The following is a 15,137-nucleotide window of genomic DNA, read 5'->3' on the forward strand; positions in this document are numbered from 1 at the left end:
TGGGGGGTATAGACGCTATCCCCACTCCTTGAATGTTGCGCATGCGCATTTTCCGTGTTATTACTAGCCTTTTCCTATAAATCAGTAAGAATTCCATAATTAATCAAAAACTGTTTTGTTTTTGGATTTTCCGAGTTTTACTATATTTTTTCTATAACTCAATAAGAATTCTATAATTAATCAGGATAGAAAAATTGTTTGCATTTTCTGAGTTTTTACTATCTTTATTCTATAATTAAATAGGAAAGAAAAATTGTTTGACAAAATAGAAAAGTTTATTCGAAAAAGATTTATCTACTTTTTTTGGTCATTATTTACAAAATATTGGTAAATTCAAAATTTGGTAAATTAATATTTAATTAATTATTAATTAAATATCTCTTTGGTAATTATTTTGGTAATTATAAAATTTTGGTAAACTCTAAATTTAGTAAATTAATATTTAATTTAATTAATTGGTTGAATTTAGTAAATAAATCGAAGTATTAAATAAACGAATTAATTAGCTGGAGGATAAAAAATATTCTCCGAATATAATATCTAATATCGTTCTTTATAAATACAAAAATAATTTGTAAGTTTTTATTAACATTATCATATAATATTAATAGATAAATAAATAAATGCAAAATTTAGAAATATTAATTCATGGAAAATTATTAGTATTTTATTCTTTCTTCACTTAAACAGTGAACGAGTCTAGAAAATAAATTTATTTTATCAAAATAAGAACTCGTATAGTAGTGAGGTTATAGGAATTTAGAAAAATCTGCGCGCGTCTTTGTTTGAGGAGTGGGGGTAGAGACGCTAACCCCACTTCTCGAATGCTGCGCGCGCAGATTTCTCGAACCCCTGGTTCTTCGTTTCTGTTTTCTGTAATTAATTTTAAAAAAAAATTGTTAATCGAAGTAAAGATTTTCTAATAATTAAAAAGAATCGTTTTTTTGGAAAAGATTTATCAACTTTTTATCAATTATTTGTGACGCGTAGGGAAGAAAGCAAACTGCGAAGTAAAATCTTGTAGGTTATGTTTGTTATATTCTTATCTTGAGTAAAGGATTTTTTTTCAATTTTGTTAAATAAAAAATAATTTTTACTGACTAAGTTGAATGCAATAAATGTTTAACGATAATTAAATTAAAAACAGTAAACTAATAGATATATTTAAAAGCGTTGCAACTTAGATTGACACCAAAAAAGATTAAATTAAGCCAATTTTAGATTAATTTTTTTCACTTTATACACTTTCAACTAAAAAATAACAAACATAACCTGCGTTATTCCCCTTCAGTCTACAAGATATCTAACTGTAGATTTAAGAAATTTAACGAGAATTTAAATAAAATTTAATTAGTGACTAATTAAAATAATAATTTCTTTAGTAAATAAAAAATCCAAATATCAAATAAACGAATTAATTCGCTCGAGGATAAAAACAAAACCAATATTATGTTTATTTATAGTTTCTAAATTTGACATAAAGTGGAATTTTACAACTAAATTCTTTATTTTCAAAATCAGCCTAAACCAACTTGAAATTACTCAAAGTTCTTTTTTTTAAAATATATTTTGAAAAAAAATCTAAACTACAATTCAAAATTGCTAAATTATATCTAACAGTAATGTAGAAGTAATTTTATGACAATAATCTAATTATTATTGTAATAAATATAATACAATCCGAAACTAGTCTAAAACGCTCGAAACTACTTCGAATTGTTTGTAAGCGCATTTGAAACAGTGCACAACTTGTTTAAGCTGTCTAATAGTCGAGTAATAGTAAAATTATAATTACGAAATTAAGAACAATAATAATGATTATTATTATTATTATTGGTACTACTACTACTATTATTATTAATAATTAATAATTATTATTATTATCGTTGCTGTTATTATTTATTAATATTATTATTTTTTTGGTCACAAACAAGTGTATTGTTGAAATAAATGAAATAAATAGTAATTACAATAAGAATTTGCAGCAATAATGTGTATTAATCATAATATTGATAACAATAATAATAAAAGCGATAAAAAGAGTAATAACAATAATAAAAAAAATAATAATAACAAAATAATAAAAATAATAGTAACAATAATAATGAAAATAATAATAACAATAATAATAAGAATAATAAAAACAATAATAATAAAAATAATAAAACGTCCGAGTGATAGAATCAAATATTTAATAAACAAAATTAATGACGTATAAAAGTAAAGAAAATCGTATTAAATAAAGAATGTCATTTATTTTTTGTGTAAAATTTTTAGCGTACAAACTATTTATTGCTAAAATTGTATATATAAGTACTAGGTACATAAATTAATTATTTTATATTAATGAATGATTTTATAAATACTTATGTAAATTTAATGAATTTTTGCGTCACGTAAAAAATGTTTCACCTGGAACATCGATAATTTTCTCTAGATTAGCGAAATAGTTAACTAAGACAAATAAAAATTTTGCTAATATAGTGAAATTACTGAAATCTGGGACAATTCCCGGTGACACTTTTCCTTCGCAAGTAATTGATAAGATTAATTTACATTTTTTTGTTAAAGTGTACATTAGTTAAAATTACATTTTTTTTAAATTTTTATTTCAGTTAATATTTTTCTAATTTAGCGAAATCTTCTACTCGGGAACTTTTAAATATTTGCTTTTTAAATTTCATTTCGAACTTTTTTTTGACACTTACAGTTGCACTTTCAATTGAAATTTGACTATGACTTTTATTTTATAGAGTAAATTATAATTGTCAAAAGTAAATTGAAAGTGAAAATTTATTATATTTATTGTATAAGTGAAAAATACTTTTTTAATTACGTAAAAGTTTTCAAGTGGTAAATTTAACTATGTACATTTTAAATATACACCTTAAAAGTAAAATTAGAAAAATTATCATTATTTCTTTGTAAATTTTAAATTAGTGAGAAAAGTGAACAAATTGAAATTGAAACCGTTAATTTAAAGAAAAACTCCATTTTTTGTGTTACACTAAATTCATTTTTTATAATTTAAGACAATTTTATATTTTAAATTAGTATTTTTTTTAAAGAAAAAACACAAATAAAGTTCACATTGAGTTAAAAGACACGTTTGTCACTAATTTAAATTTTCCATATTTTTTTTCAAAAATAATTACAAATCATATTTTTAATTTTAAAACTGAATATCACACATTTTTTCTAAACTATATATCAAGTATATCAGAATATAACAAGAAAGTTTGGATCGCATACAGAATTCTATGTGGATTTACAAGTAAAGAAAAAAAAAGTTCTATTTTTATCACTAATGAGATTTATTTGTAATTTATTTTATCATTTCATTTACTTTTTCATTTTATCATTTTTTTATTCATTATTTAGTTTTTCCTTATTTATAAATTATTTTTTTAGCTAATTATTTATTTCTTTATATATTTATTAATAATAATTATGAATTATTATTATTTCTTTTCTTCTATTCTTTCTCTATTTATAGTAAGTACCAGTGAGAAAAAAAAACCAGTATTAATGAGGTTAGATTTTTAGAAAAATCTGCGCGCGTCTATGTATCAGGAGTGGGGGTAGAGACGCTATTCCCACTCCTTGAATGTTGCGCATGCGCATTTTCCGTGTTTTTACTATCCTTTTTCTGTAATTTAGCAAGAATTCTCTAATTAATAAGGAAACAAAAATTATTTGACAAAGCAAAAGAGTTTATTCGAAATATATTTATGAAATTTTTGTCAATTTTTTTTGAAAAATTTCGATAAATTTAGAAAATGAATATTCAATTATATAAACTGGTTCAATTTATTAAATACATCTAAATATTAAATAAACAAATTAATTCGCTGGAGGATGAAAAATATTCTCTGAATATAAATTCAAATATCGTTTATTATAAATAAAAAGTTAATTGAAGAGTGAAAGGTTAATTATAGATAATAATTAATATAATATTAATTATTAATATAATTATTAATATAATTATTAATAATAAAATAAAAGAATTAGTAAAATTAATTATAAATATTCTTTTTTTTCCTCTTTTTTCTATATTTATAATTATTTCGCTATATATTATAAAATTTTTCCGTCATTGATTATATACGTTTACTTTTTATTCACTTTTTATTTACTTTTAATTTATTTTTTTATTACATTTTTTTTATCTATTCTAAAACTTTGTTTTGAAATAATAAAAGCGAACATAAAAGAGAAATAAAAAGAGAGTTATTGATAAAATTAATTTATAAATCCACATAAAATGTAAAGTAATTTGAGGATGAAAATTTTTCCCCTTTTTTTATATTATTATTATATACAGTAGATTATAAACTTTATAGGCAATTACTCTGAAACCATTTATGTATATAACTATATAATATATATACTCACACACATATATATATATTTATTAATTATATTATTTTTTATAAATACACTCTCTAAATCTGAATTAGTAATTTTCTACTATAATGAAATTAGTTTATTTATTAAATTAGTAACTATAAATTAGTAATTAACTAGTAATTAGTAGTTTTTACAAATTTTTCGTAGTAAACTACTAATTCAGATTTAAAGAGTAGATATTTTTTTTAAATAAAATTAAATTAAATTAAAAAAAATTTTATTAAGATTGTAAAAACTTATTATGAAAATAAAAAGCTTCCTCCATGAGGAAGTAAAAAAATATGTATAAATATAATATTTCTATAATTATATATATGCTATGCATGTATATATAGTATATAGTTATGCATATAGTTATATAACTGCGTATATAATACTCTTTGAGAATCGAAACTCAATTACTATCGATGGTGCACGAGCGATTGATAATTTATGTATTATAATATGGGGGATGAAACGGTATGTATACCCAAGAGATCCAAACGTCCTTGCCCTGACAGAATGAAACATTTATGATATTAGACTGTATGTACGAGACGTTCACGTACCTTGGCGTGAACATGCAGCCAGCACTGTCCACCACATACGAGGCGGGCTCACCGCTGCTGAAATTAACACACAGAGGCTATGTTCACTTTCACACTATATCGGCACTGACTGCGCCACCCCCTGCACCACCTCAGTGACACTATCTGTATGCTCTAGTTGCCTACCATAAATGCCATGTCTGTATTCACTATGCAGCTCTATCACACACATATACATTGACAATAACTACATATGCACTACAAGAATAATAACTAGCTGTGGTAACAGGGTAAGGGCAATTTTGGACAACGGCCGAACCCATCACGCGTTCTCTTTTCTCTTTTTTTTTCTTTTTTTACTATTCAATTTTTTCATTAGCATTTTTACTCAAATATATTTTCGTCATTATTTTGACAAAAAAATTTTCATCATCATTTTCATAATTATTTCTATATTATAATTTATAATCTTCATTATCGTTTTCATTACCATTCTATTATATTATCATCTCATTATTATTATTATTTTATTATTATTACTATTTATCACTATTTTTATTATTATTATTTTTTTGCACTCTGCAAGGGTAATTAACATAAACTTTACTACCAAATGGTTTCAATTGGAATTATTATTATTATTACTATTTTTAATTAGAAAAACTGTTTTTTCCCAAAAAACATTTATTTACTTGTTTAAAAAGTGTTAATTCCTTCCTCCCTCCCTCTTCATTTTTTTTTTCATTATATTTGGATTTATTTGTTAATTTCAAAATTGTCAATATTTTTTTTTCTATTTATTTATTAAAACAGTGAGCAGGCGAAGAAAAAGAAATATTTTATTAAAATGAGAGTCCGTAGTAGTGAGGATAGTTTTTTTGGAAAAATCTATGCGCGGCTGTGTGTGAGGAGTGGGGGGCAATCACACCATCCCCACTCAAGAAGTATTGCGCACGCGCAGATTTATCGAATCTTATTTTTAGTTTCCTTTTTCTATAATTAATTATGAATTCTACTGTTAGATTAATTAATTATTGAAACTAATAAATTAGATAATTAGTTTTACCAATTAATTATCTAATTAACAACCAAATTTTACTTGAATTAATTAATAAAAGAAAATTATTGATCGAAGTAAAAAATTTTTCAGCGAAAAAGATTTATGAACTTTTTTTGTCAATTATTTATAGAAATTATTACAAATTTTTTGTAAGTTTAATGAATTAGTACTTCAATTAATTGGTTAAATTTTATTTATGAATTTAAATAGTTAACGAGCTTTGAAAATAAAATACTGTATTAAAATAAAATTCCAATCAAGTGAAATATTAAATAAATATTAAAATATTAAAATAAAATATTAATAACATTAAAAGAATTAGATTTCTAGAAAAATCTGCACGCGATCATGTGTGAGGAGTGGGGATAGAGATGTTATCCCCACTCCTTGAATGAATTTCGTTATTTTTTTCATTAATTAATTCAAAATTTTATAATGAATTAAAAAAAGAAATTTAGAAAAAAAATCTTAGAGAAAGCAGAGGATTTTATTGCAAATATATAATCATTAACTTTTTGACAATTATTTGCAAAGTTTTATGAAAATTAGTGAATTTAGTAAATAAAAAATTTAAATATTAAATAAACGAATTAATTCGTTGAAGGAGAAGAATATTTTTAAACATAATATTTTATAAACACAAAGAGAATTTGTAAATTATTAACATAAATTGTTAAATAAAGAAGTTTAAAAAATTTATAAATAATTAGGAATAATTATAAATAATTATAATTACATATTTATAAATTTTTTTAACTTGATTAATTTATATTAACTGAAAATTATTTTACTTTTTATTAATTTATACATTGAACGAGTTTAGAAAATAAAATATTTGTTTATTTATAAATTTCTTAAACTTGCTTAATTTATAATTTTATATTAACTGAAAATTATTTTATTCTTTATTAATTTATACATTGAATGAGCTGACAAAATAAAATATTTGTTTAAAAATGAGAATCCAGTGAGTTTAGGTTTTTAAAAAAATTCTGCACTCGTCTTTGTTTGAGGAGTGGGGGTAGAGACGCCACCCCCACTCTTCGATCGCTGCGCACGCAGATTCTATAAATTATTAAGAAAAAAATATTGTTAGATTGGTTTTCTCATAATTTTGCTTTTAAATACAAGAATAATTTGAAAATTATTAACATAAATAGTTAAATAAACAAATGTAAAGAATTTACATATTCATTAATTAATTAAATATTAATTTAATTATTAATTTTGAAATTGTTAACGTTAAAGATAATTTAAAAATTATACCTGTTAAATAAATATAAAAAATTTGTATGCAAATTAATTTAATACTATCTTTAATTAATTATAATTGAATAGTAATTTTTGCAAAAAAAAATGATAAATATAAGTCAGAAATTAATATCACAAGAATAAATAAGTACAGAAATCGTTACTGAATATAAAGAAAATTATAAAAATAAAGAGAAATAAAAACAGATATAAAGACAATTATCACAATTTATGTTCAAAAGCGACTTAAAATTCTTGATTTATTAAAGAAAAATTTACTTCTCCTATATATATTCTCATATTTATAAAATCAGGTCACAGCCATTCATAAGCCATGAAAATATAAATATTGACTCATCACTCATGAATTAATTTGTGGAAAAACTTTATGATAATCCGAATTATACAATTGTTTTTATACATTCATTATGAGAAAAAGTAATAAACTATTTTTAAATGATATCCTCCTCTCATAAATTCATCATTTTTCTGCTTGCTCTCCATTTGTTTTTCCAATATAACAGGAAACTATTTTATAAATATTAAATAAAAAAGAGAAAATTACTTTTTTTTTATTTCACAAAAAATTGTTTAAAACAAATTAGAAACAATTATTTATAATCATAATAATAGTAATTAATTTTAAATTATTTTTAATTATATATTATCAATTTAATTTTTATTATATTTTATTTTAATTATTTATTTATTTATTTATTTATAAACCGAAAGAGCCCTTAATATTATTTTTACCTACTAATTTTTTTTTAAATTATCTAAAACGACCGAGTGATAAAATCAAATAATTATTAATAATAATAGTAATAATAATAATAAATTACATTCAAAAGCGAATTTCATCAATATCGATTATTTAATAAAATTTTTGGACAATTATTTATGAAAATGAGATGACGCGCGAAACTCTAATTGAATAAAACATTGTAATTTTAAACATCGATGCAATAAATTTTCAAAGAGTTAAATAATAGTATAAGAGGGAGAGGATGGGATTTTGGTAATTAGGCAACAATTTGAAATTCAAATGAAAATACATATATATATATATATATAGTGATATCTCGAATGACAAAAAAGTGAATATATCGAGTTTCGTTTTAAAATTTTTTTTTTTTAGTGAAATTTTTGTAAATTGTATATTGTTTTTGTCGAAAGGGATGTGTATATATATCGGGACTTATTTCGTTGGAGAATGAGAAAAAGGAGGATAGAAAGGGGAAAAAAGAGGGGAGGGGAAGTGTGTATTTGAAATTGGCAAAAAACGCTAGTCGACACCGGTTATTATTAACTGCTATGCGTCCCTCTTCCCCTCCCCCCTTTAGCCCTTCGACTTTTTCACCACCGATATCGGGTGGCCTGGCGACATTTTCAAATTCAAGAGAGAGAGAGAGAGAGAGAGAGAGAGAGAGAGAGAGAGAGAGAGAGAGAGAGAGCCATAGTATCTCGTATACAATCGTGAGCAAACGAACGCCTGCTGAATCGGCAGTCGTCCAATCAACATTAAAAAAACACCAAACATCACGACACCAAAACACCCAGCAAAACACCGACTACGAGAACACATTTAGTTATATACATACATATACATATATATATATAGGTTATATACTGATGGAAATTTTTTTTCCCCTCACGTTTAACGTATTTTCAACTCGTTTATTATATCATAGACAATACTCAATATTGCGGGTAGTTTTTTTTTTTTTTTTGCTTTTAATCCGTCATCAACAATTAACGATAGAATCAACAAAGCGAAACAAAAAAAAAGAAGCAAAAAATGACCGAACTTAATCGTTTTTAATTGTAATGAACTTGCTTTCTTTTTGCAAAAAAAAATTTCGGTTTTGATTTTCTTTTTCCCTAATAGATAAATTTTTTTTCCTTTTTCTGTATCAATAGGGAAAAAAATTTTATTAAGTGTAAATAAAATGAAAGAAGAAGAGAAAACAATTTTTTTCGAGAGTGTAAATAAAATCAAAGGAGAATCGTAAAAAAATTGTAAATAAACGAAAATAGTGTCTCTATACTTCCCCTCTCTTTTCAATTGGTTTGCGCGCGAAGTGGGAGCAGTGTCCCCACTCTTGATGACGCTCCGTTCTTTTCCGTTTATTTTAGAGGCAATTTTTAAACTAAACACCTAGACAAAAAAATTAGGAATTTGAAGTAAAAAAAATACATTTTGAATTTTTTTTTGTTTCTTATAAATGCAAAGTGTAAATAAATTTTTTTAGTGAAATTAAAATATTAAATCATATAATGAAATAATATAATATTCGAAAAAGCGACGAAAGTAACTTTAATGTGCTTCCGTATTTTATAAGTTAATGAATTCAAAAACTTTGGCTGACCAAAATTTGATTTTACTACTAATTTTATTACCTGTTTTTTAATTTTTGACTTTTATAAAAGAAAATTAAAAAATAGAAGCATTTTTAAAAATTATAAGTTCGCGAATAAATATTATTAATTTATTAATAAATTTTGAATGTTTACTAGTAAATATAAATCTTATTAGTTATTAGTAAGTATTAATATTTCTCAATTGATTTCTTATTTTTTTAATTTTATTTATTTTTTAGTTTTTTAAAATTAAAAATTTCTTTTTTAAATTTTCTATAATAAATGTTAAAAATTTAATCATAGTTACTGAGTAAAATCAGTAGTAAAAACAATTTTAGTCAGCCGAAAAATTTTATATTTACCAAATTTTATTTTATTTATTTAAAATAATTTATCTCTGTGGGTGTATAGGAACCATAAATAACGCATTGTGAGATATCTTAAAAAAATGAAAACAGAAAAGAATATAATTTAAAAATAAATTCCATGCATGTCTTTTTTTTCCTTCTGTGTAAATAAAATTAATTCTCCAGTTTATTAATTGAAAAAAAGCTAAATATTTCCTGCGTCACTGGTTATATTAGGATAATAATTATCGAGTAGAAAAATGTTTGCAAATATTTTACCATTAATATAAATAAACACCTACTATAAATAATCAAATGAATAAAAGAAAATGAAAATAAAAAATCGCATAAAAAACTTTTCCAATATTGAGAAATAAAATTAGCAAAATTACGATAATAATATAATAATATAATAGTTACGAGGAAAATAAAAATAATTAAAATTCAAAACTTAACAAATTTTACAATATCACACAATTTTAGTACTCACCCATCTATTTTTAATTATCAATAATAATATTAATAAAATTACGAAAGTATATTAATAATTATTAATGTATACATTATACAATAAACTGCTATGTATGATAATTATAATAAAAATTTTACTAGTGAAGTAAAATTATAAAAGACGATAAACATCAAAATTATTATCAGTGAAAAGTTTCTTTCGTCCCGCATGTAAATTAATAAATTAATAACGTTAATAAAATAAAAGCGATATAAATGTGTGGTAAACAATGCATAAAAATAATAAACATCCAGAAGAAAGAAAATTTATAAAACGAAATTAATATTTCAATATTAATGAACCAATAAAAAAAATTTCGATAACAATGAAATAATAATAAAGAAAACCCAATGAAACCAGAATAAAATATCTTTTTTTTAAGCTATGGAAACGAGTTTTGAATTATCGGTATTATTTTTTATTGCAAAAGATAACGAAAAAAAAGAGAGAATTGTTTGGTAATTGATAGGAGAAATAAAAAATTAATTCCCGTGTTTATTTTCAGAAAAAATCGAAGTAAAAGAAGCTTGCTCTTTAACTATGTATAAGTATTGATTATCCTTCGTATAAGGTGAAAAGGTAATCTGCGTTTTGTTACATTCTTTACATGGTCGAAGGGAAAGACAAGCCAATTGGGTTTCTTTTTTTTTTGTTACGAATTCACGTAAGAAATTATTGAATTACCCCTTTTTTCCCTCTCCTCGCTATTTTAGTGATTTAATAATACTTTCAATCTTTTTTCCCGACTGGAAAAAAATTGCTAAAACTTTTTTCAATAACTGAAAAGTTTTTATTTACTCAATAAATTAAAAGCAAAAGTTAAATAAGTAAATTGTACGAAACGACTTTTCTCGTTAAGCTTATAAATAGGAATACAAAAAAATGAGAATTTATAAATGAAATATAAATAAAATATAAATAAAACATAAATAACATTTAATGTAAATAATGCTGAGTAAATGAAGCTAAAAAAAGTAACAAAAAAATGTATGAAAAATTTAATTTACATATTTTGCTTATTTTACTCAATTTACTTATTGTTATTTTACAATTTTTTATGTTAATTTTGATTTGTTGTATTTTTAATTAATTTAATTTACTTATTTACACAGTTTACTCATTTGAATGGTTTTGAATAATTTATTTAAATTTTTTAGTTTACTTAAGTTACATATTTTACTGAATTAACTTATTTTACGAATTTTTTATGTCTATTTTGTTTATTTACCAACTTATATACCATTATTTACTCATGTAAATTGTGTAAAATTATGTAAATTAAATTAAATAATAAAATTAAGAAAATTATGTTAATCTAATAGTCTGAGTAAATTAAGTAAGATGAGTAAATTAAGTAAATGGAATCGCATAAGTAAAATAAGGTAAGTAAATTTAAAATTCCAATACAAATAGAAAAAATTAATTAAGTAAATTGTGTAAAAACGATAAAATAAATTTAAGAAAACGAAACAAAATAATAAATAAACAAAAAATTTGTAAAATAAGACAATTGAGTAAAATAAATAAATAAAATAAATTATGCTAAACCATAAAGATAAGTAAATTGTGTAAAATAAAAAAAATAAGTAAATACAGTAAATTAAATAAATTAAAAAGACAAAAAATCTAAATTAACATATAAAAAATTTGTAAAATAAGCGAAATGAGTAAAATAAGTAAATTATGTGAATAAGCAAATTATGTAAATTAAGTAAATTGAGTAAATCATTCTGAACTATTAAAATAAATAAAATAAGTAAAATAAGTATATTGTGTAAAATAAGTAAATGTAATAGCATGAGTAAAATAAGGTAAATAAATTCAAAATTACAATACAAATAAAAATAATTAATTAAATGAATTGTGTAAAAACGCTAAAATAAACTAAAACTAGAATAAAATAATAAGAAAAAAAAATAAACAAAAATTTTGTTAAATTAGTAAACTAAGTAAATTATGCTAAACCATTTAGATGAGTAAATTGTGTAAAATAAGTAAATTATGTAAATTAAATTAGATAAAAAGACAACAAATCAAAATTAACATAAAAAATTGGTCAAATAAGTGAATTGAGTAAAAAGAGAAAATTACGTAAATTAAGTAAATTATGAGAAACTATTAAAATGAGTAAATTTGCGTAAAATAAGTAAATTAAAGAAATTAAAAAGACGACAAATCAAAATGAACATAAACAATTTGTCAAATAAGTGAATTGAGGAAATTAAATAAAATAATAAAAATAAGTAAATTGTCTTGAAACAGCAAACCAAGTAAGTTAAGTAAATTTAAGAACATAAGTAAAATATGGCAAGTGATTTAAAAATTATAGTAGAAATAAAAAAATTAATTTGTTAATTTAAGTAAAAACACTAAAATAAATAAAAAGAAAACAAAAAAAAAACAAAAGTACAGAATTTTCAAAATAAGTGAATTGAGTAAATTAAGTATTATAAGTAAACTGAATTAAGTAAATTAAAAATTACGATATCTATACAAATAAAAAAATCATTTCAGTAAATTAAGTAAAATCATTAGAACAAAAACTTATTATGAAAAACAGAAAACAAAATAAACATAAAATATTGTAAGAATAAGTAAATTGAGTAAAATAAATATATTAAGTAAATTAAAAATTAGTGAAACAGGTAAAATTAAAATTAGTAAATTAGGTAAATTAATAATTAATAATTAATAATTAATAATTAATTAATTAGTAAATTAAAAATTTCGGTAAAATTACGTAAATTAAAGAAATTAGCAAAATAGGTAAATTAAAAAAAAAATAAGTAAATCAGACAAACAAAATGAACTTTCAAAAAGTCGTTTTACTCTTTTTCCTTCAGAAAACATTTTCCTTGAGAAAAAGAATATTTTTTTGAAAAATGCAACAAGATTGTTTTTTCATTTTACATGGATTGTAAATTTTTTTTTGTTTGTTCAAGATTTCTCTTTTTTTCCACTCCCCCTCTCTCTTTTAGAGAGAAGAGGAGAGGGGGGGAGGGTTTCCTCGGAGAGAGGAGTGCAGAGCACTTGTCACGAGGCCATTGTACGTGAATAATCTATAAAAGGCTGAGTGGTAGGACTGACTCGTTCCTTGTCTACTTGAGCACGACTCCTCAGATCCTTTACTTTTCTCCCCCATTCCTGTTACGCTACCTCTAATCAGGGAATGAACCCTCGACGAGCGTCGCCGACACCAGAGTGTCACGCTACACAGACGTGTGTATTTGTTTGTCAAGTACTCGTACACCCCCATACCCCTCCTTTCAAAGCAAGTACTTCCGGTCTACGTAGGCACGTATAACATAAAGATAATGATGCATGCAAAAAAGGTTTATGTCACAAATAAATGTTAATTCGAATTTATTTTTAATCTCCCATATGTGTTAATTATGAGATTTGAGAATTATAAGATATTATTATGTATTATTATGTATTATTTGAGACTGATTTTGTTAACTGACGATTGAGAAAAATAATAATTGTTACTTTCTGGACTACAGAATGAAAATGGTTGTTGGTAAAAAAAATTAATTCTAATATTTTATAAATCTACTGTCGAAAGAAAAAACTTAGTAAATTGCATTTGTCGTAAGGTTGATAGTCGTTAGGACGCTAAGCGACTTTGAACCTAAAAGAAAAAGCTACTACTAGGATTTTACATTGAACAGCAGAATATTTTATTATTTATTATTTAGTAGAGTATTTTATTTGTATATTCATATAAATTAATCTGTAATACAATAAAATATTTATGTTTTCATTTATTTTTACCTCATCTAGTCGTAAAAAACATCGTTGCAGATAAAATTGGTTAAAAAAGTGGCGAAGAATTTGGTTTTAGTTAATGAACTGCCACCTACCGGTGACCTTGACGGTACCTTGCTATTCTCAGGTGGAGAATAGCATCTCCATTTGATTAATTGATTTATTAATTAACAAAAAGTATAATAATTTTTCAAATTTATACAAAATGGGTGAAATTGGTGAAAATTAGCAAAATATGTGGCAAAATTTAAAAAAGGTGTAAAAAGGGTGAAAAGGTGAGAGGTGACAGTCTGTGATCCATGAAACTGGAAAACTATAATTAAAAAAATTAAAAAAATAGTAATAATAATAATAGTTGTATCAATGGTAATAATGGAAATAATAAAAACAATAACAACAGAAATGATAACAATAAAAATAATAATCTGTTTTGAATCAATTTGATTCGCAACGTTTTTGAATACTCCGAGATTAGCTCAGAATATATATAATTGAATACAAAAACTTAACGTTATGCATTACTAACGGAGTCATTCTGTTAGAATGTGTGTATTTGACTCGAGTAAAAGGGAAACGACAACGAGGTTATAATAATTAGTTTCCAACTTTCGCGTCAAACGTGCTTTTATTCAAAGTGCTTGGCTTTTAGCTTCAGGTAAGGAACTATCTAGCGAAACATTTGCAAGAATAGATCGTTTCTTAAGCTTACTGGAAAATTTATTACAAAGTGCCTATATATATTCATATAAATATATATATATATATATATATATATATATATATATATATTCGAAACTGGATTTCCGTTACAAAAGTTATTTGACACTATAGTTCAATGTTACTTTAAGTTTCATTTTAATTATATGCATTTCATGAGGAGAGAAAATATTAACAGCGCG

At 22.9% G+C, this 15,137-nt stretch overlaps 1 protein-coding gene across 7 annotated transcripts in view; it reads right to left on the reverse strand.

Annotated features, from left to right (window-relative positions):
• The window catches only part of LOC122505579 (RNA-binding protein Musashi homolog Rbp6), a 1,132,030-nt gene that overhangs the window by 451,835 nt on the left and 665,058 nt on the right, over positions 1 to 15,137 (reverse strand). For 5 of the 7 annotated variants that reach the window (XM_043617298.1, XM_043617296.1, XM_043617294.1 and 2 more), the window contains exon 4: positions 4,962 to 5,018. The exons of 1 other annotated variant lie outside the window; for it this stretch is intronic. In XM_043617298.1, the coding sequence (XP_043473233.1) occupies positions 4,962 to 5,018 (57 nt within the window). The remainder of the gene's footprint in view (positions 1 to 4,961; positions 5,019 to 15,137) is intronic. One more of the 7 variants, XM_043617293.1, reaches the window with a different exon arrangement.

This window comes from Leptopilina heterotoma, unplaced genomic scaffold, assembly GCF_015476425.1.
Source record: "Leptopilina heterotoma isolate Lh14 unplaced genomic scaffold, ASM1547642v1 Lhet_36, whole genome shotgun sequence".
NCBI lineage: Eukaryota > Metazoa > Arthropoda > Insecta > Hymenoptera > Figitidae > Leptopilina > Leptopilina heterotoma.